The sequence below is a fragment of the Peromyscus maniculatus genome, chromosome 4 (genome assembly GCF_049852395.1).
Source record: "Peromyscus maniculatus bairdii isolate BWxNUB_F1_BW_parent chromosome 4, HU_Pman_BW_mat_3.1, whole genome shotgun sequence".
Taxonomy (NCBI): domain Eukaryota; kingdom Metazoa; phylum Chordata; class Mammalia; order Rodentia; family Cricetidae; genus Peromyscus; species Peromyscus maniculatus.
Genome location: NC_134855.1, coordinates 144,072,294 through 144,096,700, shown reverse-complemented (window position 1 = coordinate 144,096,700; position 24,407 = coordinate 144,072,294). Strand labels below are relative to the sequence as shown.

Sequence of the window (24,407 nt, the reverse complement as noted above, 5' to 3'; positions counted from 1 at the left end):
AAGAAAAAAAAAAGATAAAAGGTTCTCCAAGAGAAGCATGAGTGTGCGAAGGAACTTCACATAAAGTTCCAAAGAACATTCAAGATACCTAAAGAGGGAGGCACAGGGGCTGTCTCCAGACTCCTACCTGGCTACATCTCCTGGAGTAAAGGTGTAACCTAGGATTGCACTAATGGTACCTCTCCCTTCTCATCTGGGTAAGTCATGTCCACAGAGCTGAGATTCCTTTAAAGGGCTTGAGCTGCCGCTTGCAGGGTTGCTAAGTCACCAGCCGGTCCTGTCCTGCATGCAGCTAGCCTTGAGCTTGAATCTCGGCCCCACCAGTCAGCAGCCCAGTCACCTTGAGCAAGGTCACTTCTCGGAGCCTTCCTTTCTTCCTCTGTAAAACAGGCCAAAGGGTGGACAGCTGTGAAACCCTTAGTGAGGTGCCTGCTAGAGGAAGCACTTACGTGCTTAATAAATTGTAGTTTATTCCCTTCTGCTGTTGGAAGCCCTTTAGGAGGGGGAAAGTCAGAAAACAGCAGTTTCAAATGGGGTTATTTCCTGACACTACTTATGAAAAGGGTTAAATAGACCTCTATACTGCCTTTTATCTAAACTAAGAGGCGCTATTGCAAGATTGAGAGACACAAATGTATTATGATGGTGGAGTCTTCCGCAGGTGACGGGCCAGCTGTGAGTGCTCTGGGGGGCGCGGTCCACTCGCCTCGGTTTCCTGCATCCTTCCTTCCCTGGGGCCCTCAGGGAGGACCCACAGATGGGAGGAGGAGGAGGAAAGAGCCCCGGGATCCCCTTGCCCCTCCCCCTGCACCCAGTGAGTAATGACATCGCGGGGAGGGGGAGGAGGAAGAGGGGCAGGCTCGGAGAGGCCATGTGATGCTGGGCGCCAGCGAGCCGCTGCCGAGCCGCCTCCTTCCTCCTCCGATCGCGGGCTGTCATGGCGACCCCCAACAATCTGACCCCCACCAACTGCAGCTGGTGGCCCATCTCAGCGCTGGAAAGCGATGCAGCCAAGCCGGTGGAGGCCCCCGACGCGCCCGAGGCATCCAGCCCCGCCCATTGGCCCAAGGAGAGCCTGGTTCTGTACCACTGGACCCAGTCCTTCAGTTCGCAGAAGGTAGAGGGGGCGCAGGGTGCGGACGGGAGGCTGGGAGGGGACCGCCACGAGGGGCAGGTGGCACCAGCTTCCGCGGAGGGGTCTGTCCTGTCCACCGCAGAGCCCAGCCCCAGTTCCAGGAGCATTTCCTTAGGCCTCGTTCCCTCCTGGGGACACCTGAACCAAGAGACAAAGGCCGGGGACAGACCGGCCCTGCCGGCAAGCGGCCTGATATCAGGGACTGAACCGAGGAAGCCTCACATTGGGCCAGCTTTCCCTCCCACCCGCTGTCCCAGACACCGTGAGCTCCCAAGACACAGCTCCCAGGCCCTCGGTTCTGGCGGGGGTCTTCTTCAGTCTGGGCTTGGAAAGTCTGTCCCAGCCGTCACCCTTTTCTCTTGCTCCGAGAAGGAAGGAGTTAATCCATCCCCTCAGAGCAGCCCATCAGATCTGTGCTTTGCTCTTAAAGGCACAGACTGGCTCTGGCCCCTTAGACCCTTTCCCGACTTGCTGGGGGTAGGAGCAGTTGAGAGTACACCCTAGTGCTATCACTGGGTTTCCCGCTTTGTGGGAGTGAGACCAGATACTGCGCCCCAATACCCAGCTGGGCGATAGCCCTGTATGTACCCTGTAGGTTCAGCACCATGGCCAGAGCCCAGAGCTAGGTCCTGCTAGAGCCAAGCCCGCGCTGTAATCTGACTACCCAGTTCTTCCTCCCCTCTTTCCATACATTTATTTTACACACGGGGGTGGGGGTTGCTGAAGATAAGTGCCTTGGAAACCAGACTTGCATTTGCGTTTTGGCCCAGACTCAGTTTTATAACCTGGAAAATGGGATAGTGATAGCGGTAACAATAGCCACCAGGAACTTCAGCCCCTCGGTAGAGTTGCTGGAAGGGCTGTTTAAGGAGTGACACAACAGTATTCCAGGCTGGCTCTACTCACACCCCACTGAGCCTTGAAATCACTTCGTGATCCTGGCTAAGACACAGCTCGCTGGATTCTGCCCCAGATGGCTTGGTTAGTCTAGAGGCCCACATAGGTGATACTGAGAAGGTTGGGCCACCCATCACTGTTTGGTCACGCAGTTTAGAGTCCTTGAGTCTGAGGGCAAGTAGAGTCTAGTGAGCTCTTCTTTGCTGGCCCACCATGGAGCTTTGGATGCCCCCATTTGCCTCTCCAAAGGCTAAGTGTTCTGATCTGTAAAATGGGACGCACACCACTACCGTGAAGATGAAGTGAGACTGTGCACAGAGTGTTGATGTTGGTTGGTGTCTGGGGAGGGATGGAGGGTCTGCTGATAGGGTGTGAGGAGTTATTAAAGTGTTAGGAAATGAGATTGGGGATCAGCTCGGTGGAAGAGCTTGTGCTTAACCTGCCTGAGGCTCTGGGCTGAAGTCTCAGCATCGAGTAAAATAAAAAATGCTAGATAAAGAAAAGTCAAAGTTAGCCAAGGTCATTCTGAGACCTGTCCATGCATTTTGCATGTGCTTACCAAGCACCTACCTGCTTGCTGAGCATGCCCTGGGTTGTAGAAGGCACTGAGGATTTGGAGATGGGTCAGACTGACCTCCAGATCCCAGAACCTTCCCCAAGCCAGACCTTCAAGAAGCAGGCCTCAGTGACTGAGACACAAGGTGGGGCAGGGAGAGGCATCCCTCTCCTGTCCCTTGAGAGGGTCTCCTGCTCTTCCCTCAGCCTGAGCACAGGGCATAGGTGGGCTTGAGTTAGGGAAGGGACTGCTCACGGCAGCATCCTTTAGGCTGAGTGTCTTTGCAGCTAGCCTAGGCATCCATCCTCCTGCTTCCCCCACCAGGGTAGAGGCACAGCAGCCTGGAGGCAGCACACAGGAGGAGGATGAGCTTGGCGGTTCTTCTCTCGGCCGCTTACCCACTGAGTGACTCTGGGCAAGTCACTTCCCCTGGTTGTGACTCCACATCCCCGCCTGCGAACAGGCCCTTCTCTCTAGACCTGTAGATTTCCTGGAGGGGTTTCCAGAACTCAGGTGTGTGGTAAGAGCCTGGTGTGCAGTAGGAACTCAGCAGGTGCGTTCCATCATCCCTTTTGGCCCTGAGGCCATGCTTGCGGCAGACTCTCACCACAGGTGCCTCTGGGAAACCTGGCCTCGGTGGTACTGAGCTGTTACTTGCAGAAATGGCCTACTGCAGAGACTCATGGCAACCCCTGGGGGCACTGGAGATCTGTAGCAGCAAGACCAGGCAGGAGCCCAAGGCATAGACTTTGGGCCCAGACAGCTGGGTTGCCCCTGACTAGCAGGGTGATATGTATACATTACTTTGACTCTGATATCTCAGTTATGCATTTGGTAAACTGAGGGTAAAGGTCACTGAAAGGAGGCAATACATGGACTTCTAGAAAGCATGTGCCGAGGATTCTGTCATCCTTGACTGCCATGAAGACACCGGTTGTGTCGTGAGCCAGATTCAAGGTCCTTGTCCCTCTCAGCCTCATGGCCCTGTGGTATCATAACCTCTCTAGGTTTCACTTTGTTTGGTCTTTTGTGGGCAACAATAGCACCTCCGTCTGAGGGTGTGAGGTGGAAAGGTGTTATGCAAAGTCACACATGGAATACCTGCCTCACACAGCTGCACACTGACAGGGGATAGTCAGACACCATCATGGTTGATCGTTGGAGACCAAGGCGTTTGGGAGAAGCTGTGACTGAATACAGGGATTATGATCATGGCTTCTAAGGATGTTCCTTCTCTGGCTTCCTCTGCCTCTCAGGACAAGAGGGATGCCGAGAGGGGCAGAAATCAGGGAGTCAGAGGACTACAGTTCCACTAACTAGGTACACCCTTGGCCGTCTCTGGTCCTCAGTTTCCTCCATAGGAAAAAAAAATCAAAGCTACAACCTGTCAGGATCTCTCCTTCCCCGTGCAGAAAGAATAGCCTTCCCTACTCAGTGTACTCTGCCTTACACACACACACACACACACACACACACACACACACACACACACACACACCACTCCCCTTATACCTGTCCCCTCCTTTTTTTAAGAACTAAGCTACTTGCTACTGAGTAGCTTTACCAGGTCACTCATAGTCTCTGGGCTTGTTTCCTCTTGTAAAGTTTAGAACTTGACAGATCTTGACAGTGCCAGGGGACTCATGAGTACTGGTCCCACATCCCTGAGTCCCTGTAGGGGACGTGTGGTTTAGTTCACATAAGACTCTCAGTACAGCACCTGGCACAGGAGAAAGATATAAGAGAGTGGCCTGCTGATGGTCTTGCTATTCCTATGAGAGCAAATCTCAGGCCACCCTGGCCCCCTGCAACATTCAAGGTTCCTCCGCTCTATTCTTGTGGGTCCTGCCTCTGTCCTGGCAGCACCTATAAGAAGTCTGTATCCCAGCCTTCAGCTCCCAGTGTTAAAAGTCTTAGGTCTGGGTCCTGCCAGGGACCAGTCCTGACACCATGCAAGAACTGGAAGGGCAACTAACTACCTTGCCTTAGAAACTTCTGGGCACTTCCTACCGACCCGCCTGCGGCATGCTCAGCACACTCCGGCCCAGGCACCCACAGTAGCTCCCTGCTCCCTCCAGGAGAGACTCCGAGTCCTCACAGTGATCCGAAGGGGTCTAACCTGGTTGGCAGTCAGTTACAGAAGGCCCATGGACCCTTCTCAGCATGCTGCTTTCAGTTGAATAATGTTCCACGATAGGGTTATTAGAGCAGAAAGGGAACCAGTCATTTTCAAGGTCAGCTATGGAAATATTTTTAATACCACTCTTTTATGTAATGACGTGTCTTTCTGCACTAGCCCACGATCTAACACAATCTGGCAGCAGGTCGTGTTCAAGTCCCAGTGAATATATACATACTTTGAGTAACTACAACTGTGAAGCCACACCCACACCAGACCTTATGGCCCACATCCTTGAAGAGAGGATGGCAGCCAGGTAGCTTCTGTCACTGCAGACATGGCATTCCTGTCCTCACTGGCTCCCTGCATTTATTTGCACATGCCCCCCCCCCACCTGAGTCTGGGATTCCTCATTACGCCCCCTGTACTCCATCCCTGGTCCTCCCCCACCCATCCTGGCTTCCCGTTGCTTCAGACATGTCCCTACGGCTCTGCTTAGTGCCTCTGCAATGGCTGCTCTTCCTCTGCAGCTCCCTTGCCCAGGGCCCCATGTGGACCACTCCATTACCTTGTTGGAGTTTTGTTGAGATACTCCATCCTCTTCGAAGTTGTACCCATGGCGCTGCCCTGTTGTCTTGACATCCTCCCTCCATCTGTCCTGTGGGAATGTCAGCAATGGCAGAACGGGGGTCTGTTATGTTCACCACAGGGCCTCCAGCACTTAGCGCAAGGCCTGGCTTGTAGGTGCCCAATGAACAGCATTGGAAATTTATAAGCCACTGGTGTCTGAAAAACCAGGTGTAGTAGCACACACCTGTAACCCCAGCACTGGGGAGACAGAGGCCTGAGGGTGGAAGTTCAAGGTCATTTTTGACTATCTAGAGAGGCAGAGTCAGCTTGGGCTAGAGACCTTGTCTCAAAAAATAATAATAATAATAATAATAATAATAATAAAATTGTCGGGCGGTGGTGGTGGCGCACACCTTTAATTCCAGTACTTGGGAGGCAGAGCCAAGTGGATCTCTGTGAGTTTGAGGCCAGCCTGGTCTACAGAGCGAGATCCAGGGCAGACACCAAAACTACACAGAGAAACCCTGTCTCAAAAAAACAAAAAAAATTAATAATAATAATAATAAATTAAATTAAAAAGTATTTGCTTTGGTAAATTGGCAGCTGTTCATAAATAGTATTAAGGGGAAGGGGCGTTGGAAAAATAAATAAGGCTCAGAGACTCTGAGTGCCTTTTACAAAGTCACACAGCAACTACATTACTGTGCAGAAAAGACAACCCAGACCATCACAACCATCCCACTCTGAGACACCCCAATGAGGCACCAGGAAACACTTTCCAGGTGCCCACAAAGGAGACAGATTTCCCCAGAGATGGTCACACAGAGTGGTGACCCCCTGGGTCTAGCCAAGTCTCCAGGAGATGGAGTGGCAGATGGCTGTGGTGGCTGTGTGCCCTTCCCTTGGGCCTGGGTTCTCTCCCCTGCAAGATGGCACATGGCTCTGGCCTTCAGCTCCGCTAAAGGTGAAAGTCTCCTTGGCCATCTGCCAGCGTGACCTGAGGCAGCTCCAAGCAGGGCTACTGTGTCTCTAAAGATAGTCCCTCCCTAGGCAGAAGCCCCTACCTGACTCCCTCAAGGGAGCCTCGGGGCACAGCCCAGAGTGTGGCTTCTGGTGAAAAGTGCCCTGATGGGGCAGAAGGCCAAGGCCAAGGACAAAGGCCTGGCTTGGTCTTCTTTCCAGCCACTGGGAAGTCCCAGGTTGACCAGGAGCCTCCCTCCCCCAGCTTGGCAGAGCCGAAGGCCACTGGGATACACAAGAAGAAGGGACCAGGTGTTTGCTCTTGCCCAGCTCCACCTCAAAGCTTAGGGGCCTCTACACAGTACAGCATGCCCCCCACGAGTGGGCTCACATATGCACACACACACACACACACACACACACACACACACACACACACGCTGTGCCAGGCCGAGTACACACACTTCCTTTACACTCACACAAGCACACTGTACACATGCACACACACTTGCCCACTCACACACCTAGAGCAAACAGATGCTGCCCCAGGCTGCCCGCTCTGCAGTCAGTGACAGCTGTGGTCACACAGCAGAGCCAGGAGGATGAGCTGGGTCCCCATGTCTAGCCCAGTTCTATAGAACTAGCATTTGGCGAATAGAGCAAATGAAGCTGTGAGTGAGTGTTGGAAGTTCAAGGGTGAATGACCTCTCTTTGCACAGCCACCAAACAGAAGGAAGGGTGTCCACATTAGCTGCGAGTGTGAACCATGAAGGGCTCCAGGTGGGAGTGCAGTGTGTGTGTGTGTGTGTGTGTGTGTGTGTGTCCATGTTAGGACCATGGATTAACTGTGCTGAGACTCTGTCCACATCTTACAGAAATAAACTATACCAACAGATATCAGAGTAGTCAGCCAGGTGGTAGTGGCGCATACCTTTAATCCTAGCACTAAGGAGGCAGAGGCATTCAGATCTCCATGAGGTCAAGGCCAGTCTGGTCTATAGAGTGAGTCCCAGGACAGCAGGGCTACACAGAGATCAGAGTGGTCAAGTGACTTGTCAGATCACATAGCAAACATCCAGTAGGGTGGGGCTTCAATTCCAAGTCTCTCTGTCTCCCAAACCACATGTCTTAGTCTATTGCTGTGATAAAAACCAAACTGACCAAAAGCAGCTTGAGGAGGAAAGAGTTTACCTTAGCTTATAACTCTCAAGTAACAGTCTTGAGAACAGTCTTCAGTCACTGAAGGAAGTCAGGGCAGGAACGCAAGCAGGGCAGGAACCTGGAGTCAAGGACTGAGGCAGAGGCCATAGCGGAGAGCTGCTTACTGGCTTGCTCCCCATGGCTTGCTCAGCCTGCTTCCTTCTACCATCCAGGACCACATGGCCAGGGGTATCCCTGCCCCCAATGATCTGGGCCTTCCCACATCAACCATTAACCCGGAAAATGCACTGCAGACTTGGCTACAGCTGGCTGGTACGGAGGCATTCAATTGAGAATCCGCCTTCCCAAATGACTCCAGTCTGTGTCAGGTTGACAGAACACTAGCCATTGAGAGTCCGCCTTCCCAAATGACTCCAGTCTGTGTCAGGTTGACAGAACACTAGCCATTGAGAGTCTGCCTTCCCAAACGACTCCAGTCTAACCTGGTCTAATCCAAGGAGCTAAAACACATCACCCCTACAGTGTATGGGAGCATCATACAGGGTGGGGCTGTGACTCCTCCCACAGCCGTCTGAGGGGACACAATGGGACTCCGTACAGGAGGAGGCTCCCAGAAGTAAGAGGACTTTTAAAGCCACCTTCTGGGTTGGAACAGACACAAGCCTGTGATTCTGACCCTAGATTCCTCTTCTGATGCCTGGGATCTCGGAGGGGGTCGGGATGCTCAGCCCAGGACTTGCCATCTCTGGTGTGGGTGGACAGGATGCTCGAGAATGGCCTCTGCCTCTTTTGGAGGTGGCCTCCTGGCTCTGGACTGGAGCCAAAAGATGGGAGGGCAGTGTAGGAGTGGGTTGCCACCATCCCCTTCCCAGAGATCTGGGTCAAGACCATCCTCTTTCCCGAGTCTCACCCCACCTGTGAGGGCAACTGGGCTACAAGAACTTTGGGCGTCTTCCAGGTCCCCAGACACAGCATGAGTCAGGTGTGTGCCTAGTCACATTGGCCTTCTAGAGACATAAGGGAAAACTCAGGAGAGGTTAGCCCCACAGCTCCCTAGAGGAAACGCCCCAAAAGAGGACCCTGGTCTAGAACCATTGCTTCTAGTTATAAGCTGGCTGCTAAGCAGCTATGTGACATGGGGCACGATGCCAGCCCTCTCTTGGCTTTAGATGCCCCCTTGCTTTGTCCTCTGGTGGCTGTTGCCAGCATCCAACCAGGCAATGGAGATGGGACAGTGTTTAGAGCAAAGCAGGACTGTGGGGATATAGGCACGTTATCTTCTACCGCACTTGGTTCCCCAAATCATCTGAGACATTTAGCTCTTGGTTATAATGACACTTGAAATTTCTGTGAATTTCCTGGCCAGATCTACCCCTGAGTGTCTGCATCATGGTAACAATAAACATGAACTGAGCACCATCTGTGTGCTAGACACAAACTTGGAGCTATTAATACTTTCATTTGGCCTTGGGGGTTGAGGCGATTCGCCCACATATGCACAGCTGGAACCCCGGCCCAACATGTTAGCCCCTTGGCCGCCAGGCGGCACTACCCTGTGTTTCAGCCTAGGGCTGCATTTCTCTCCAACCCCCAAGCACATGACCCTGAGCCATAACCCCCTACCCAAATGCCCAAGAATGGGCTGCAAGCAAGTGTCCCCTCTTGTGTGTGACCTCTGACCTCCTTTCCTGCACGCCTCCCCCACCCGGGCAGAGTGTCCCCTGTGTCCACCCGCCTTCCCCCGCTCTGACCCTGGTGCCTGCAGGTGCGGCTGGTGATCGCAGAGAAGGGCCTGGCCTGTGAAGAGAGGGATGTGAGCCTGCCGCAGAGCGAGCACAAGGAGCCCTGGTTCATGCGGCTCAACCTGGGTGAGGAGGTGCCAGTCATTATCCACCGAGACAACATTATCAGTGACTACGACCAGATCATTGACTACGTGGAACGCACCTTCACAGGAGGTATGCTATGTCCCATAGGTGTGAGCGGGGTATGCAACAGGGATTCCATGGGCTCGGACACCATCTTTGAACCTAAGCAAGCCACAGAGCTGTGGGCAGGACTCAGTGTTCCCCCAAAGAAACCACAGGCTACTGTCAGGGCTCAGATGCCCCCAGGGCCACACATCTCTCTCTGGCACCCCAGATCAGTTGGGGTACAACTCCATTCCTTCCCCAGGACCCCTTGCAGATTCGGGTTCAGCCCTGGACCTCAGGATTCCCTCGTGCTCCCATAGACAGAATCAAATTTCTCAGGGCCCGGTATCCTACAACCTTCTAAGCATAGTTAGAACCAGACTCCCAGGAACCCCGCTGGCATGCTCTCAGGCAACTTGGAACCCTGAAGATACACACAAGACACCCCAGAACTTCTCCATTACCTCTCCCTCCCTCTGGCCTCTAAGGCTCAGGCACTTGCTGCCTGTGACAGAGAGAGGTTCAGGCGGCTGGGACAGTGGGCCCAGCGCCCAGGCTTGCACTATTTTTAAGAGCAAGAATTAGCAAGTAGGACATGATAGCACATGCTTGTAATTTAAGCACTTAGTAGGTGAAGGTGAAGGAGGATCAGGAGTTCAAGGCCAGGCTCAGTTGCATGGCTCAGTGTGAGGCAATGCTGAGACCCACCTCAACTCAAAATAACATTTTTTTTTTGAGATAGGGTCCCACTATGTAGCTCTATCTGGCCTAGAATTCACTATGCAGACCAGGCTAGCATGAAACTCACAGAGATTCCCCTGCCTCTGCTTCTCAGGTGCTGGGATTAAAGGTGTGTGCCATGACACCCAACTTCAAAACAACTTTTTTTTTAGAGAATATTTTTTTTCTGGGCATAGTGGCACATGCTTACACTCTGTACTTCCAGTACTTTGGAGCCTGAGACAGGAGAATCTCCAGTTTGAGAATTGGCAGGGATGCATGCTAAGTGAGATTCCATCTCAAAAAAAAAAAAGAAGCATGGATGTGAATAATTAATAATTATTTGCCAAGTCAAGGAGGATTAAGTTCTAAGCATCCAGCTTTTCAGCCCGTGGAAAGCAGGCAGCATTGGGCACACACCTCCCTCCACCTGGCTACTATCCTGCACTGGGAGTCGCTGGCCCCATGAGGGATAGCTTAGTGAAGCCCAGAGTCGCCACTGGGTCACCAGGATTCCCAATAGACAGTGGCTGAGTCCCAGGAGGATACGTCTGGGACTTCCAGGCATGGCATTTGGGGCTCAGGGTTCCTATGGGTGGGGCTAGGCACGGACCCTGCTCTAGCCCTTGGTGGTACCCACAGAGCATGTGGTGGCCCTGATGCCTGAGGCAGGCAGCCCACAACACGCCCGAGTGCTGCAATACCGGGAACTGCTGGATGCCCTGCCCATGGACGCCTACACACACGGCTGCATCCTGCATCCTGAGCTCACCACGGATTCCATGATCCCCAAGTACGCCACGGCTGAGATCCGCAGTGAGTCCTGCCCCACAGAGCCCTCCGTTCACCTTCCATTACTTCCTCCTTGTGGTTCCTGGGTCTATTCATCCCTCCCTCCCCTCCTCTGTCTCTCCTTTCTGTCTTTCCTCCCTGTGCGCACCCCCCTCCTGCCGCCCCATTCAGATAACTGCACAGATGGCCCACCAGTGGCTCTTCTCCCAGGTCTGTGAGACCTCCTAGGGAGTCCCAGCTGCAGACAACTGAGGTCAAGGGGAGGGCCCTGCATAGGTAGCCAAGAGCCTGAGTGACATCAGGGTTAAGGTTTCCACAGAAGGCTGCCCAGGCATGGCACCCAGTAGGTCTCTGTTCTCTGATCCAAGGTCACCCATGTACTCTCCTAACTAGCAGCCTACCCATACTCAATGAATAAAAATTAGGTCCAGTCAGTTGACCCATCAATTGTTTTCTCGTGGGGATTTGCATCTAGATTCTGGTATAGAATTTGGTGGTCCTGTAGGCAGAAGAGCCATGACCATGTCTAATAAGTCCTAGATGCTCCGTAAGTGGTCACCTCCTTTCCCCTCCCATCCCCCTCTGTCTCACCATTGTGCGAAGGCAGGGAGGAGGAGGCTGTGAATCTCAGTCCTTGAGGAAGACTCAGGAGCTGTCTCTATGCTGTTGCCCCTATATGTCAGCAGTATCAGCGGGGCCCTGGGTGAGGCTGCCAACAGATAGAGATAAACGCAGCTTCCTCCATCCTGGGATCATCACTCCTGGAAGCAAAGACAAGGTCCGGTAACGACAGTGCAAGCTAAGGAGACTTGGACAGCCAGGGATGGGGGGTGAGGGCGCTCTGTACCAAAGGCCAAAAGGGCTCATGCCTTGAAGATTATCCCAAGCTAACACTTGAACTTGTGCACCAAGAAGTGTATACAAATTTCTCACCATAGTGTGGTGAGAAACATCATTGGAAACAACCTTGGCGTCTATGAGTTGAAGACAGAGTAAACCCATTATGGGGCTCTTATACTGAAAAATAATAGACACATGGGATCTTCTCAAAGATATGCTAATGACTGGCAAAAAGTGGAGAGGACAAGCTTGTAGTGTGCCACCTGCTCTAGCAAGTACTAAAGAATGCCCTGGACTCTTGGTGCAAGGGATGCTTCAGGGAGTACAAGAAACTGCAGTACTGTTAGTCTCCAGGGAGTAAAGCTGAGAGTCTGAAGATAGAGAGGTAATTACGGTTTGGTTTGGTTTGGAAGTTTTTGAGACATGTAGTCTCATGTAGTCCAATCTGGTCTCGAACTCACTATGTAGCTGAGGATGACCTTGAACTTCTGATTCTCCTGCCTCCAAGTGCTGGGATTACAGACGTATTCATTGCCACACCTGACTAAGGAGATTTATTTTTATTGCATATCTTTCCCTTTGCTTGAGTTTTTAGTCTGTATATATAACCTGTACACAAATCAATTAGTTAAAAATTTTAGCTGGGCAACAGTGGCGCACACCTTTAGTCCCAGCACTCAGGAGGCAGAGCCAGGTGGATCTCTGTGAGTTCAAGGCCAGCCTGGTCTACAGAGTGAGATCCAGGGCAGGCACCAAAACAACACAGAGAAACCCTGTCTCAACAAAAGAAAACAAAAAAAAAATTTTTAGATATAGTTCCAATATCAAGATCAGGACAACACAGAGGTCTCAGGGCAACAGAAAATGTTGGTCCTAGCACCTGGGATTGTGGCCAAAGGACGTATAGTTGGGCAGAGCGGAGCATAGGACAGTGGCAGGGTCTCGTGTGAATCCGAGGAGCAGGCTTGGAAGAGGGGCGCACTTTACGGAGAAAGAGCTATGGGCCCTGACATGAGCAGTTCTGGATTTCCTGGAGACAGAGGCCCTGAGAGCGGAGGTATAAGGTGACAGGCCTGATCTTGTCCTGAGCCATCTGATGGAACCTGGAAGGCAGTGGGGTTCAGAGTGGGCCCAGCTTTCATCCCTTTGAGGAAGCAGAGATAATTTTAGGATCCCACAGGGAAGGCGGGGGCACCTCACAGAGTGCAGAGGAGCAAAGTCAGCCCGCAGTGACTGTGAACGTGTTCCAAGGTCTTCTCCATAGTCTAAAGACAGGCACAGGGGCAGCCATGGAGAGAGATTGGCTTGACCTTCACATTCATGAAACGTCAGTGAGAGTTAATATAGCCCAGAGCTGGAAGAGCTGACAGTGTTGACTGCATCAGGCCATGGTGGGGGGTAGGTGAAGAGACCTCGGAGGACAGCTACCTGACGGCTGCAGCTTCTCACACTCTTGCCCATCCCCTTCCTTTCTCCAACACTCACTGGATCCTGCTCTGGGCCAGGCCTGTGCTGGGCTTTTGGGGAACAGAGATGAGTCTCATCTAGCTATAGCTGAGCACGAGCTCAGAGGCTATGAAACAGATAAGTACACCAACATCAAATGACCACATCCGGCAAACAATATAGGCCATGCACTGCACTGCGCAAGGGACGCTTTTCACGGAGGCCGTAGATGAGCGGTGTTGGGCTGTGGCAGCCCAGGTTGGTAGGTTTGCATCTCCCGGCAGAGTCTGCAGAACATACACTGGAACAAAGGCCCTGAGGTCAGATCTGGAAGCTGGGGGGGGGGGGCGGTCATAGAGGGGAGATGTTCAGCTAGATCCAGAAAGAGGCATTCAAGAACAGAGGGTCTGGGGGCTGGAGAGATGGCTCAGCAGGTAAGAGCAGGTGTGGCTTTTGCAAAGGACCCAGGTTCTGTTTCTAGAACCCACATGGCAGCTAAAACTGTAACTCAGGTTCCAGGGGCTCTGACACGCTCTTCAGGACTCTTAGAGCATTACACGTGTGCACAGACATGCATTCAGGCCAAACACCCATACATATCAAAATAAAACTAATAAATTGTAAGAAAAAAAAAGAATAGAGGACACGGTTGTTCCAGGAAATGAGATGTGGACCAGGAGGTTTAGAGTGGTCTGGTACATGGGAAATGATTTGAGTGTTTGAGATGTACCCTGTGGGGACAGGGTTATGGGGGCAGAGAGATAGAGCAGCTGAGAGAGAGATGGATCCCGTGGTTCCTGAAGGCAAGCTGAGAGCTGGAGCACTTACCTGACGGGGCCCAGGATGAGCTGGAGACAGGGGGCAGGGGCAGGAGGGTGTACACAGAAGCCCTTTGGGAGAGGTGGGGTGATGCGAACCTCTAGTCCAACACTTAGGAGACAGAGGCAGGAGGATCACCACAAGCTTGAGACCAGCCTGGTCTATCCAGCAAGCTCTAGGCCAGCTAGGGCTACACAGGAAACCCCGTGAGACTCACCCAAGCGAGAGCTTACAGGTGCACACTGGGCGATGGAGATCGGAAAGAGGCGCGTAAACGTGAGAGAGCTGGAGGAAAAGCCTACAGGGCCTGATCTGAGGTGAGGAGCTCTGAAGACACCTCCAGCTGGGACTGGCTCCATTTGGGGGAGGGGATTCTGGGAAGGTGAACAGCTCTGGGTTTCAGGTTCTACACATTTCCAGCATTACTTCCTACTGTTCCTCCTCCTTCTCCTCTTCCTTCTCCTTCTTTTCCTCCTCCTTCTCTTCCTCATCCTCTTCCTCTTCCTCCTCAAGGCTACAGTGTCCTCTTCAACAAGGTTTACTGGCCCCTTGTGCCCCAGGCAGGTGGCCCTCTCCTGGCCATGTGGGAAGGAGAGGCCCTGGGGGGCAGGGAGACAGGACCTTTCCTGTTCTGTTCCAGGACATTTGGCCAATGCCACCACAGACCTCATGAAACTGGACCATGAAGAGGAACCACAGCTCTCTGAGCCCTACCTTTCAAAGCAGAAGAAGCTTATGGTGAGCACCCTGCCTACATCCCCTCCATCCCACAGACAGGGACAGCTATGATGAGCACCCTGCCTGCATCCCCTCCCTCCCACAGACAGGGACAGCGATGATGAGCACCCTGCCTACATCCCCTCCCTCCCACAGACAGGACAGCTATGGTGAGTGCTCTGACTATGTCCCCTCCCTCCAAGTAGAAGAAGGTTCTAGATGGAGGATCAGCAGATGCTTTGACATGGAAAAAGTACTGGTTTGATCCTCCAATCATGTCTCATCTATCGTGTCTGCTTGGCCATGAAAAGCCACAGCTAAGCCCACCCCACCCCTGCCTCTGGTCTGTGCTGTCTCTGAAAACAGAGCCCTGAGCACAGGTTCTTGCATCAGACAGTATGTAAGAGCGCTCCAGGGACAGGGGAAAGGTAGGGAAGGGGATGTGACTGAGCCTCATCTGACCCCACAGACATGGGGATGTAAAAGGCACCACACATATAGCAGGCTTTCATACCCCCATATCAGTTGCCATTGACTACAGACTGCCTGATGGGATGCGGATCATCTTCCGTGTGCTTCGAAGCAAGACAGCTCCTCACTGGCAGAGAGCCATTCTCTGGGAAAAGAACGTTGGTACACCTAGCACACAGCAGTGGTGGCACTGCTCCAGCCCTGTGCCAGGGAGTGTGGGCAAGCTTCAGTCCTGGGTGAGGGTGTACTGTGATGGTGGGCCATGCCATACACTGGAGTGGGTGTCTGAAGGCAGGATCGTGCAGGGGGAGGGCAGGCAGTACTCCATCTCTGGATATCATGGCCCCCCTGAGACCAGCTCATGCTTGAGCAGATGCCTGTTCCGCCTGTAGGCCAAGATCTTGGAGCACGATGATGTGAGCTACCTGAAGAAGATCCTTGGGGAGCTGGCTATGGTGCTTGACCAGATTGAGGCAGAGCTGGAGAAGAGGAAACTCGAGAATGAGGGTGGGTGTCATAGCAGGGGTAAAGGGTTCAGCCCACCTGCTTCCCGACCCACTCTGCCAACCCCCAGTCCCTTTCTCCCAGAGATCCCAGAGCCCTCCCAGTTGTCAGGGTCAAGAGCTGGGGAGTCAGGCAGACCTAGGTTCTAGGGCTGGAGCAGTGGCCTTGACAAGTCCCTCCCTGCACTGGGACCTCAGTCTCCCATACACAGAGTGGGGAGAGTGACAGAATTATTGGGACACTGTGAGGTGAGAGACATCCAGAGTGCTCAGGGTGGGCAGCAGGTGACATGCATTACTCCTGTGTGTGAAAAGGATGGTGTTGTGGCTGTCAGCACTCATGGCGTCACCTGGCCCTGCAAGGGGATGTCGGGGGCTCTGCCTGGTGCAGAGAACGTCTCTGACCCTGACACATCAACCCACACCTTTGCAGCAACCCTAGCCTGGTGTCCCTGTCACGCCACCCTGCCCCGTTAGCCAGTAGCCCAGACTCACCCTGAACTCACTTTGCAGCAAAGAATGACCACAGACTTCTGCTCCTCCTGCTCCCAATCTCTCAAATTCTGGGATTACAGGTGTGTTCTACCATGTCCAGTTTACTCAGGGCAGGGGCTCAAACCCAGGGCCTAGTGCACGCTACTAACTGAGCTGTACCTTCAGCCCTTCAGTTTTAAATTGATAGTCTGTGAAGTCCCCTGAAAAGACAGCAAAGGCCTATGGAGGAGATAAGTTGAGCCCATCACTTCGGTAGGAGAACACTGCTCCAGGCAGAGGAGACAGCCAAGGCATAGGCCCTGAGGTGAGAGCCGGCTTGACGTGAGGATCTGCAAGGAGATCGGTGTGGTGGGTAAGAGTTGAGGGGGAAGCAGAATCCGAGACCCGGAAGGGAGTTGGGGCAAACCACACAGGTAGGACCACAGGGCATCAGTTTTGACAGGATCCCATTTAGATCTTAGCAGCATCCCCCTGGCTGCTGTGATGAGGGTCGACTTCAGGGGGCAGAAGCTGAGGCAAGGGGAATCACTTAAAAAAAGCATTGTGACCATGTGGGTAGGAGAGAGTGGTTGTTCAGGCCAGGGTGGTGGAGGCAGACACTGGAGTCTGGATGTGTTCTGAAGATAAAGTTAATAAGAAGTACCAGCTCACTGACTATGGGGGCAACAGAAGGAAGAGTTGGTGGTGGCACCATGGCTCTGGTACCGAACAGAAGGAGAGATAGTACAGCAAAGGGGTGTGTGTGGTGGACTGGGGAGCAACAATCCGGAAGTCCCTGCTGGACACATTACATTTGGAATGGGGAGTGACACTAGGTGGAGCTATCGGCCAACAGCTAGGCTGTAAGTCTACAGTTTCGGGTGGTGCAGCCCGTAATCCCAGCACTCTGGAGGTTGAGGCAGGAGGAAAACAAGTGTAAGGCCGGTTTTAGCTATAGATCCTGTCTCCAAAACTAAAAAGTAAAGAAAAAGAAAGGGCTGGGGGAATGTAGTTCAGTTGGCAGAGTGTTTGCCTGGCTTGCACAGAGTTCTAGATTTGACCCCTCCCATTACCTCCCCCCCCCCTGCACACACTTGGTATGGTGGTATAAGCCTATAATCCTAACACTTGGGTGTGGACAGGAGGATGAGAAGTTCAAGGTTATCTTCACTACATTGTGAATTAGAGGCCAGCCTGGGCTACATGAAACCTTGTCTAAAAAAAAAAGGAAGAAAGGAAATAAGGTAGATGTTTGCAATTTACAAGTCAGTTGACCTAAGAGGGAAGGCGGTATGGGAAGGACGTGGCAGCAGCCACTGAAGAGGTTCAGGAGGGGTGGCCTCAGGAGACACTGGCAGGCAGATCAGAGCCAGGGCTTGAGTGCGAGGTGTCCTCTCCCTCTCCAGGGCAGAAATGTGAGCTGTGGCTCTGTGGCTGTGCCTTCACCCTGGCGGATGTCCTCCTGGGAGCCACGCTGCACCGCCTCAAGTTCCTGGGACTGTCCAAGAAATACTGGGAGGATGGCAGCCGGCCCAACCTGCAGTCCTTCTTTGAGAGGGTCCAGAGACGCTTCGCCTTCCGGAAAGTCCTGGGGGACATCCACACCACGCTGCTGTCAGCCGTCATCCCCAACGCGTTCCGACTGGTCAAGCGGAAGCCGCCGTCGTTCTTTGGGGCATCCTTCCTCATGGGCTCCTTGGGTGGGATGGGCTACTTTGCCTACTGGTACCTCAAGAAAAAATACATCTAGAGCTGGGCTGGGGCCTGGTGTGTGACTGGCGGTGTCTCTGTGCTGTGTGCTTCCCAACTCCCTCTCAGTAACTCACTGTCCCATGAGCACTGGACAGAACTTCCTGCCCCTTCTTCCCAGTAATTCTATTGTCAGTGTGACGACATTTCATAGTTTAGAAGTAGACATTGCCAACGCCGTGATTTGAGGCCACGGCTCTACCAGAGGAGAGAGAGAGAAAAAGCGAGAGAAAAGAAACCCGAATGCCTTTGCTTCTGATTCAAGGTCTCAAGACGTTACTGTGGGGACTGGTTAGGATCTGAGGTGAGTCCCAGGACGTTCCACCCAGCAGGGCCCAGGTTCTGGGAGGTGCTGGGGACTCAGAGAGCCTGACCCCAGCCTCCCCTTCCCTCTTGGCAGGGACCTCGTCTATAGGACAAAGCCAACACCGAGACCCAACTCATCTAACCAGTACCTCTGTCTGGGACTGGAGAGCCAGAGTCCCTGTGGAGGCCTCTGAAGATCGAAAGGGGTCTCATTCTTCTCCTGGACAAGGACTGAGACAGCACTGGCTCAAGCCAAGCAGTGGCACCCCCAAACCCACCCATGGCTCGGACCAACTAATCCCATGGGCACCCCTCCACCCCCTTCCCTTTCTCATTGGCCAGCTGGTGCAGTCTGGCACTTCAGAAATCCCAAAGGGCAGCCGCCACCAGCCACTCCTACCTTGAGTTGAGTTCCCACCCTTCCAGGTGGGACTTTTCAGCAAAAGCCATGTTGGCCTTCCCTCTGAAGGTCAGTCTCAGCTCATGAGCAGGGGTGCATCCCTCGCCACCTCCACCTTTCCATGTTTCCCAGAGACTCCCCATACTGCATGCAGTGGGGTCTCTCCTCCACACTGCCCCCTCTGGTCTCACTTTCCTGTGCCTTTTGCATGTTGGGAAAGAGTCTGGGTGTCAGTGCCGCTCACGCTTAGAGCCTCCAATAAAGCATCCAGGAAGAGCAATCGCTTTTCATTTCTAAACCGTGTGGTCTCCCCAACTCTCATTTCCAAAGTCAGGAGAGGAGGGCAGAGGTGCGAGGTTTCAGGTCCAGCTCTTTGGGAGAGCAAGCCAGCTGGGCAAGGAGGCAAGTGCCTGTTGTTCCACAGCGTGATGTGGAGGAAGGACGGAGTGCAGCCTCACGTACAGTCAAAAGCTGCAGCCATTGTCCTAAGTCCACTTCATTTGGGCACAGAACTTCACAGTTTATAGACTGTGTTTGCATCCGTTCCTTTACATTCCTCTTAGGGGTTGGCCAGGGCACGTGTTCCCACCATAATTTCCAGGGGGGAGAAACATTAAAATGCTCAGACTGGGAGTATAACTTGTTCCAGAGAGGGCATAGGTTTATTTATTTTGCCAAAAAAATAAAGTATAAGAATTTGCATGGTTTCAAGAAAGGTTACAAGAAAAAAATAGGGTTGGGGATGTGGCTCAGTTGGCAGAGTGCTTCCCTAGCATGCATGAAGCCGCCCTGGGCTTGACTCCCCAGCACTGCATAAACTGGGCCTGGTGGTGCACACCTATTATCTAGCGCTTGGGATGTAGAGACAAGAGGATCAAGTTCAAGGTCACCCTCACTCAGGTATCGAATCTGAAGCCAGCCTGGGCTACCTGAGACCTTGTCTCAAAAATCTGGAGAGATGGCTTGGGGTTTAGAGTACTTGTCCCTTTTACAGAGGACCCAGGTTCAATTCCCAGCACCCACATGGTGGCTCACCACCATCTATGACTCCCCATGCAGGGACTAGACACCCTTTTCTGACCTCTGCAGGTACTAGGTGTGCAAAACACACATAAAAATAGCCATGGCCGAGAGAGGGCAGGGTGGAGTCTGTAGACACAGAAACTGTCTGGCGCTGTCTGCCCTACTGGTCTATCGACATCCATGAAAACCCTTCTCAGTACTAATGAAAGTTCTACTCATGGACAATAACACATGGATCCCAGTGGGCTAAACCCATGATGAAAGAGGACATGCTCCTCCTCCCTTCCGTCAGTCTCGTCTCTGGAGGAGGCAGGAGGCTGGATTCTACTCAGGCCTCCTTTACTTCCAGCGTTCACAATCCTCCCTCACATACTGTAGTACATAAATTAGATAGAAGTGTAACTGTTGCCAGCCACCTTCTATTCAGCCTGCAAAACACACACACACACACACACACACACACACACACACACACACACACACACACGCACACACGCACGCACACACTCACGCTCGCATGGAAGAAAATCCTCATGTCAGTTTCTGAAATGACCCCTAGGCTGGCCGCCATTGATCTTTGTGACTTCTCTCTTTCCCATTGCCCATAGGTTCTCTGCTTCCAACTGTGCCTCAGCCAGTTTGGGTGTTTTATCTGGCAAATGACTTTAAACCCCAATAGTCCTTGGGTGGCTGTAATTTTCTGTTGATCTTTTATGGTTGGATATGAAAACAGTCCCTTTCCATACATTCTCTTCTGTGTCACCATGGTGGAGCAGCAACCCAGTGTGCCTTAGCAGTCAGGACCGATATGCCCAGCCAGGAAAGTAAACCGTGTTTTACATTGCCTATAGTGCCAATGGTATAAGCCCCAAATAGTCACTCGGAGGGTTTAATTCAATGGCACCATTGATGTACTTCCACTTGGAACTATAATCTCTAAACCATCAAAACCCACAGGGCTGGAGAGATGGTTCAGCCGTTAAGAGCACTTGCTGCTTTTCCAGAGGACCTGGCCTGGATTCCCAGCACCCACACGTCTGCTCACAACCATCTGTAATTCCAGTTCCAGAGGATCAGATGCCCTCTTCTGACCTCCTTGAGACAAAATACTCATAAATTAAAAAAAAAATTTTTTTCAAATAAAGTTTCAGGCTGGGAAGCAAGCTCCTTTTTCTGACTGCTATAACAAAATACCTAGAAATCAACTTAAAGAAGGGTTCATTTTTGGCTTTTGGTTTGAGACCCATTGTAGCAAGAAGGCAGCAGGAACATGAGCTACTCATACTGTATCCAGAGGAGGGGGAGGGGAGGGAGGGAGGAAGGGAGGAAGGGAGGGAGGGAGGGAGGGAGGGAGGGGCGGGGAGAGAGAGACAGAGACAGAGACAGAGACAGAGACAGAGACACTGGTGCTCAGCTGGCTTCCTTTTTCTCTTTGAAGTCAGTCCAGGTCCCCAGCCATGACATGGTTCCACCCACACATACTCAGGGTGGGTCTTCTCTCTGCAGTCACACCTTCTGAGAACTCCACCACAGACAGACAGGCCTGGAGGTGTGTCTCCTAGATGATCCTAAATCCGGTCCAATAGACAATGAAGAGAACCAGCACAGAAAGCAACAGTTTTGTGACTTGGATACAAGTAATCATGGGAGTCAAGACTCCCCCTTCCACCTCAGCACTGCTGGACTCGGGGTTTCCCACTGCCCCACTGCAGGGGCACACACACAAGCATCGGCTGCATCCTATAGTTCAGAATTCTAACACTTGGTGTTTCCCAGCTACCCTGAAACACAGCCTTCAGCGGGCCACTTGAGTGTCCTGTAACTCCCGCTGCTGGCTAAAAGAACACATGACGTAGCATCACGCTGTGTGGGTCTAACCACACTCACATTTCTGTGGCTATACCATCAAATATTTAATGAGAAGCAAGATTGCAAACAGCGCATTCATGAGTCTGTGCCTGCCATGGTCAGGGAAGGCAAACCCACCTGCAGAATAAGTACCTAAAAGCACTGTTCCCTCCATGGTGGAGGCTTTCTTTTTAGCCAGTCTGCCATCTGGATAGCAGGTTTCTGTGGTGAATGGGGACATATCAAGAACTTTAAATCAGTTTTGATGAGAAGAAGGCCATGTTATGTCCACTTACAACCTGTAGCTCAGTACCATGGACAGTCTGTGTATGAGCAATTGAGCACAAAGCAAAGAGAATGCCTGGCATCTTCAAAACAGAGCATCATGTCCAATATTCACAGCCAGTGGTCTCCTCTGCTAGACCAGATCATCTTCCCATCCTGTACTTACTGTTAAATCACCACCCACATGTCCCTCCCACGTGGATACCTACTTCCAATCTTCCAGCCTTGCTCTTACCATTTTCCTGAGCATCCAGGCAAACCACCGATCCCATGCATAGATATGGGGCCGTAGTTCTAGACCTCTGTCTCCATCTTGGAAAAGTGGACCCCTTCTGAGAGGTACTGCTTAGAATTCCCTCTTCTAGAAGCATCTGCCTCCTACAATGCCTACCAGGGAATTCCTTCAGGGCTACAACCATCCACTTCCACTTGGTGTCAGGCCAGAGTTCCTCTTCCTCCACCAACTGACCACAAGGAATGAATCCACCGTGAGAACTCAGGGGTAGGATGAGGCAGAGGCAGCAACACTGTAAAACAGCTGGCACTCCTGACGCCGTCTCACGCTCTCTTGACGAGGCAGTGTTGCTGGGTGAGCAGGCCTGGAAGGGTCGATTGAGAGCAGCTGACACCGGTTCATGACCAAGTGCTTGGGTTGCAGTTACTCGGTGTCTCATGGAGAGGAGTGCAGTCTCTTCTAGGGCCCGGTGGCCTGCCAGAAGCTACTTCTCAAAAGGATAATTCTTATCTGCAGAGGGGGCTGTGACCTTGTGCCAAAGTGATAGCGGGACACAGACATTTTTTCCCACTCAGTTCTTCTGGGAGTGCCGTAGTGCGTGCCTACCTCCAAGACAACTTAAAGATCACTGGACCTGCGGGGTCATGAGGCGAAGCTCGGCTGGCAGAGCATCTTGAGCTGCAACCTGAATCTGCTCTGGGACCCATTCAAAACTGGCAGTGCTGTGGCCACTCAGTAAGCATTGGCAGCGCACACGAGTGGGTATGGGCTGCCTTCCAGATCCCAAACTAGGCACAACTCTTTCTTGTTCTTAGCAGTGAGAACGGGGACTGACTTTTCACTTGGGGGGGAGGGAGCTCTGGAAAGAATATGCTAACCATTTCACTTCCAGAGGGAAGGCAAAGATGACCATTTGGGGGGCCCGAGGATTCAGACCGGAGAGGACACTATGTGTGAGCCCCCTCTATGTGCTGGAGGAGCAGGGCAGAGGAGCAGTGTGCTGTGGGCTCGGGATCTCTGGCCGGAGGATAAGGAGAAGAGTCACCACAAACGTGCCCAGAACACACCCGAGGCCACACTTTAGAAATAAGACCTAGTCCTCAGCCCCCGGGAGCTGCAGAAGAGCACAGTATGTAGGATTCTGGGGCAGTCGGGGAAGCTGCTGTGGCCAGCGCTGGATCTTTGAAGGCTTTGCCTTTCCTGTTGGGACAGAAGTGCTGAGTCACTGGCAGGAGCAGGAGGAGTGTGGTGTTCGCTTTAATTATCAGCTTGGCACAACCTAGAGTCACGGGAAGAGTCTCAGTGAAGGACTGTCAGGCTGTGGCATGTCTGTGGGGGACTGTCCTTTCTCTTTTTTTCCTTATGTGTCTGGATGTTTTGCATGCATGTCTGTCTGTGCACCACATGCTTGCCTGGCGCTGGCAGAGGCCAGAAGAGGGCATCACATCCTTCGGAACTGGCATCACAGACTGTCGTGAGCCACCACGTGGGTGCTGGGAGGAGATGGAGGATGTTGAGTTGTGAGGGTGAGTTCTCAGGTGTTCTAACAGGAAGTACATAACCCCAGGGACTCAGGCGAGAACAAGACCCCCACCAGTAAGATGAGTGGAGACTTCTGGGAAGTCCCTCCTCCACAGCCTCATTCTGCCCACACTGTTGCTCTGCCTTCCACTTGCATGGCCTGAATCTGTATAGTCAAAACTCAGTCCCGGGGCTGGAGGCCTAGCTCAGCATGGCCCTGAGTTCTACCCCACAAGCCCTCAAAACTCAGTCACAGGGAGGAACTAGAGTTCGAGTCCCTGGCAGTCAGACCGATAGCCCGGGGGTGTCTTTCACCTATGCCTAGATGAAAAGGGTGGCGAACTTCCAAGGCAGCCAGCTTTTTCCTCACCCTCTGACCTGAAACAAAAGCCTGGCAGCTTAAGACACTGGCTTTGTAGACCTGTTCTCCTGCCTGTAGGCCCCTGCTGGTGAACTAGCTCGGCAGGTTCAAGGCTGGATCAGGACATGTTACACAATGGTTGTGGGCCAATCATCCATCCTGTCTTTACCCCAAATTAGGTGACGAAGACCCTTCAGAGCCTTAAAAAAGACCCAGCCCCGAAGAAGAGACTGGATTTTTGGCTTCCCAAGCTCCCCCTCTGCTTTGAAGAAGGTTCTTTTCCCTGTGTTTTGGGGGCATAGTGTCTCTTCACCCCTGACAATCACCCTTCTTCAACTGCTGATTGTGTTTGCTGCGCTCAAGATTTCTCCACTGCTACCCTCCTCTTGAGATTTTTTTTTCCTGCCTTTTAATCCTCTGACTGGCAGAGAAAACAAACCTGACCAAGACCCCTAGACCAATGGTTCTCAACCTTCCTAACACTGTGACCCTTTAACACAGTTCCTCAGGTTGTGGTGACCCCCAGCCATAAAATTATTTTCATTGCTACTTCATAACTGTAATTTTGCTACTGTTATGAATTGTA

General features: G+C 52.4%; 1 protein-coding gene across 3 annotated transcripts; it reads left to right on the top strand.

Moving 5' to 3' along the window:
* The first annotated feature begins 439 nt into the window (after positions 1-439).
* Positions 440-18,846, top strand: Gdap1l1 (ganglioside induced differentiation associated protein 1 like 1). 3 transcript variants are annotated; one of them, XR_013050955.1, is made up of 8 exons: positions 440-675; positions 976-1,117; positions 9,164-9,356; positions 10,674-10,847; positions 14,569-14,666; positions 15,509-15,623; positions 17,500-18,146; positions 18,243-18,846. XR_013050955.1 is itself a non-coding variant. In XM_006971030.4 (6 exons), the coding sequence occupies exons 1-6, from the start codon at positions 938-940 to the stop codon at positions 17,841-17,843; spliced, it is 1,104 nt and encodes a 367-aa protein (XP_006971092.1). In that variant the 5' UTR covers positions 769-937; the 3' UTR covers positions 17,844-18,846. The 3 variants fall into 3 exon arrangements, 1 of the variants encoding a protein (XP_006971092.1); XR_001578548.3 differs by lacking the exon at positions 440-675 and having other exon boundaries at positions 769-1,117; XM_006971030.4 differs by lacking the exon at positions 440-675 and having other exon boundaries at positions 769-1,117; positions 17,500-18,846.
* The last annotated feature ends 5,561 nt before the right edge of the window (positions 18,847-24,407 follow it).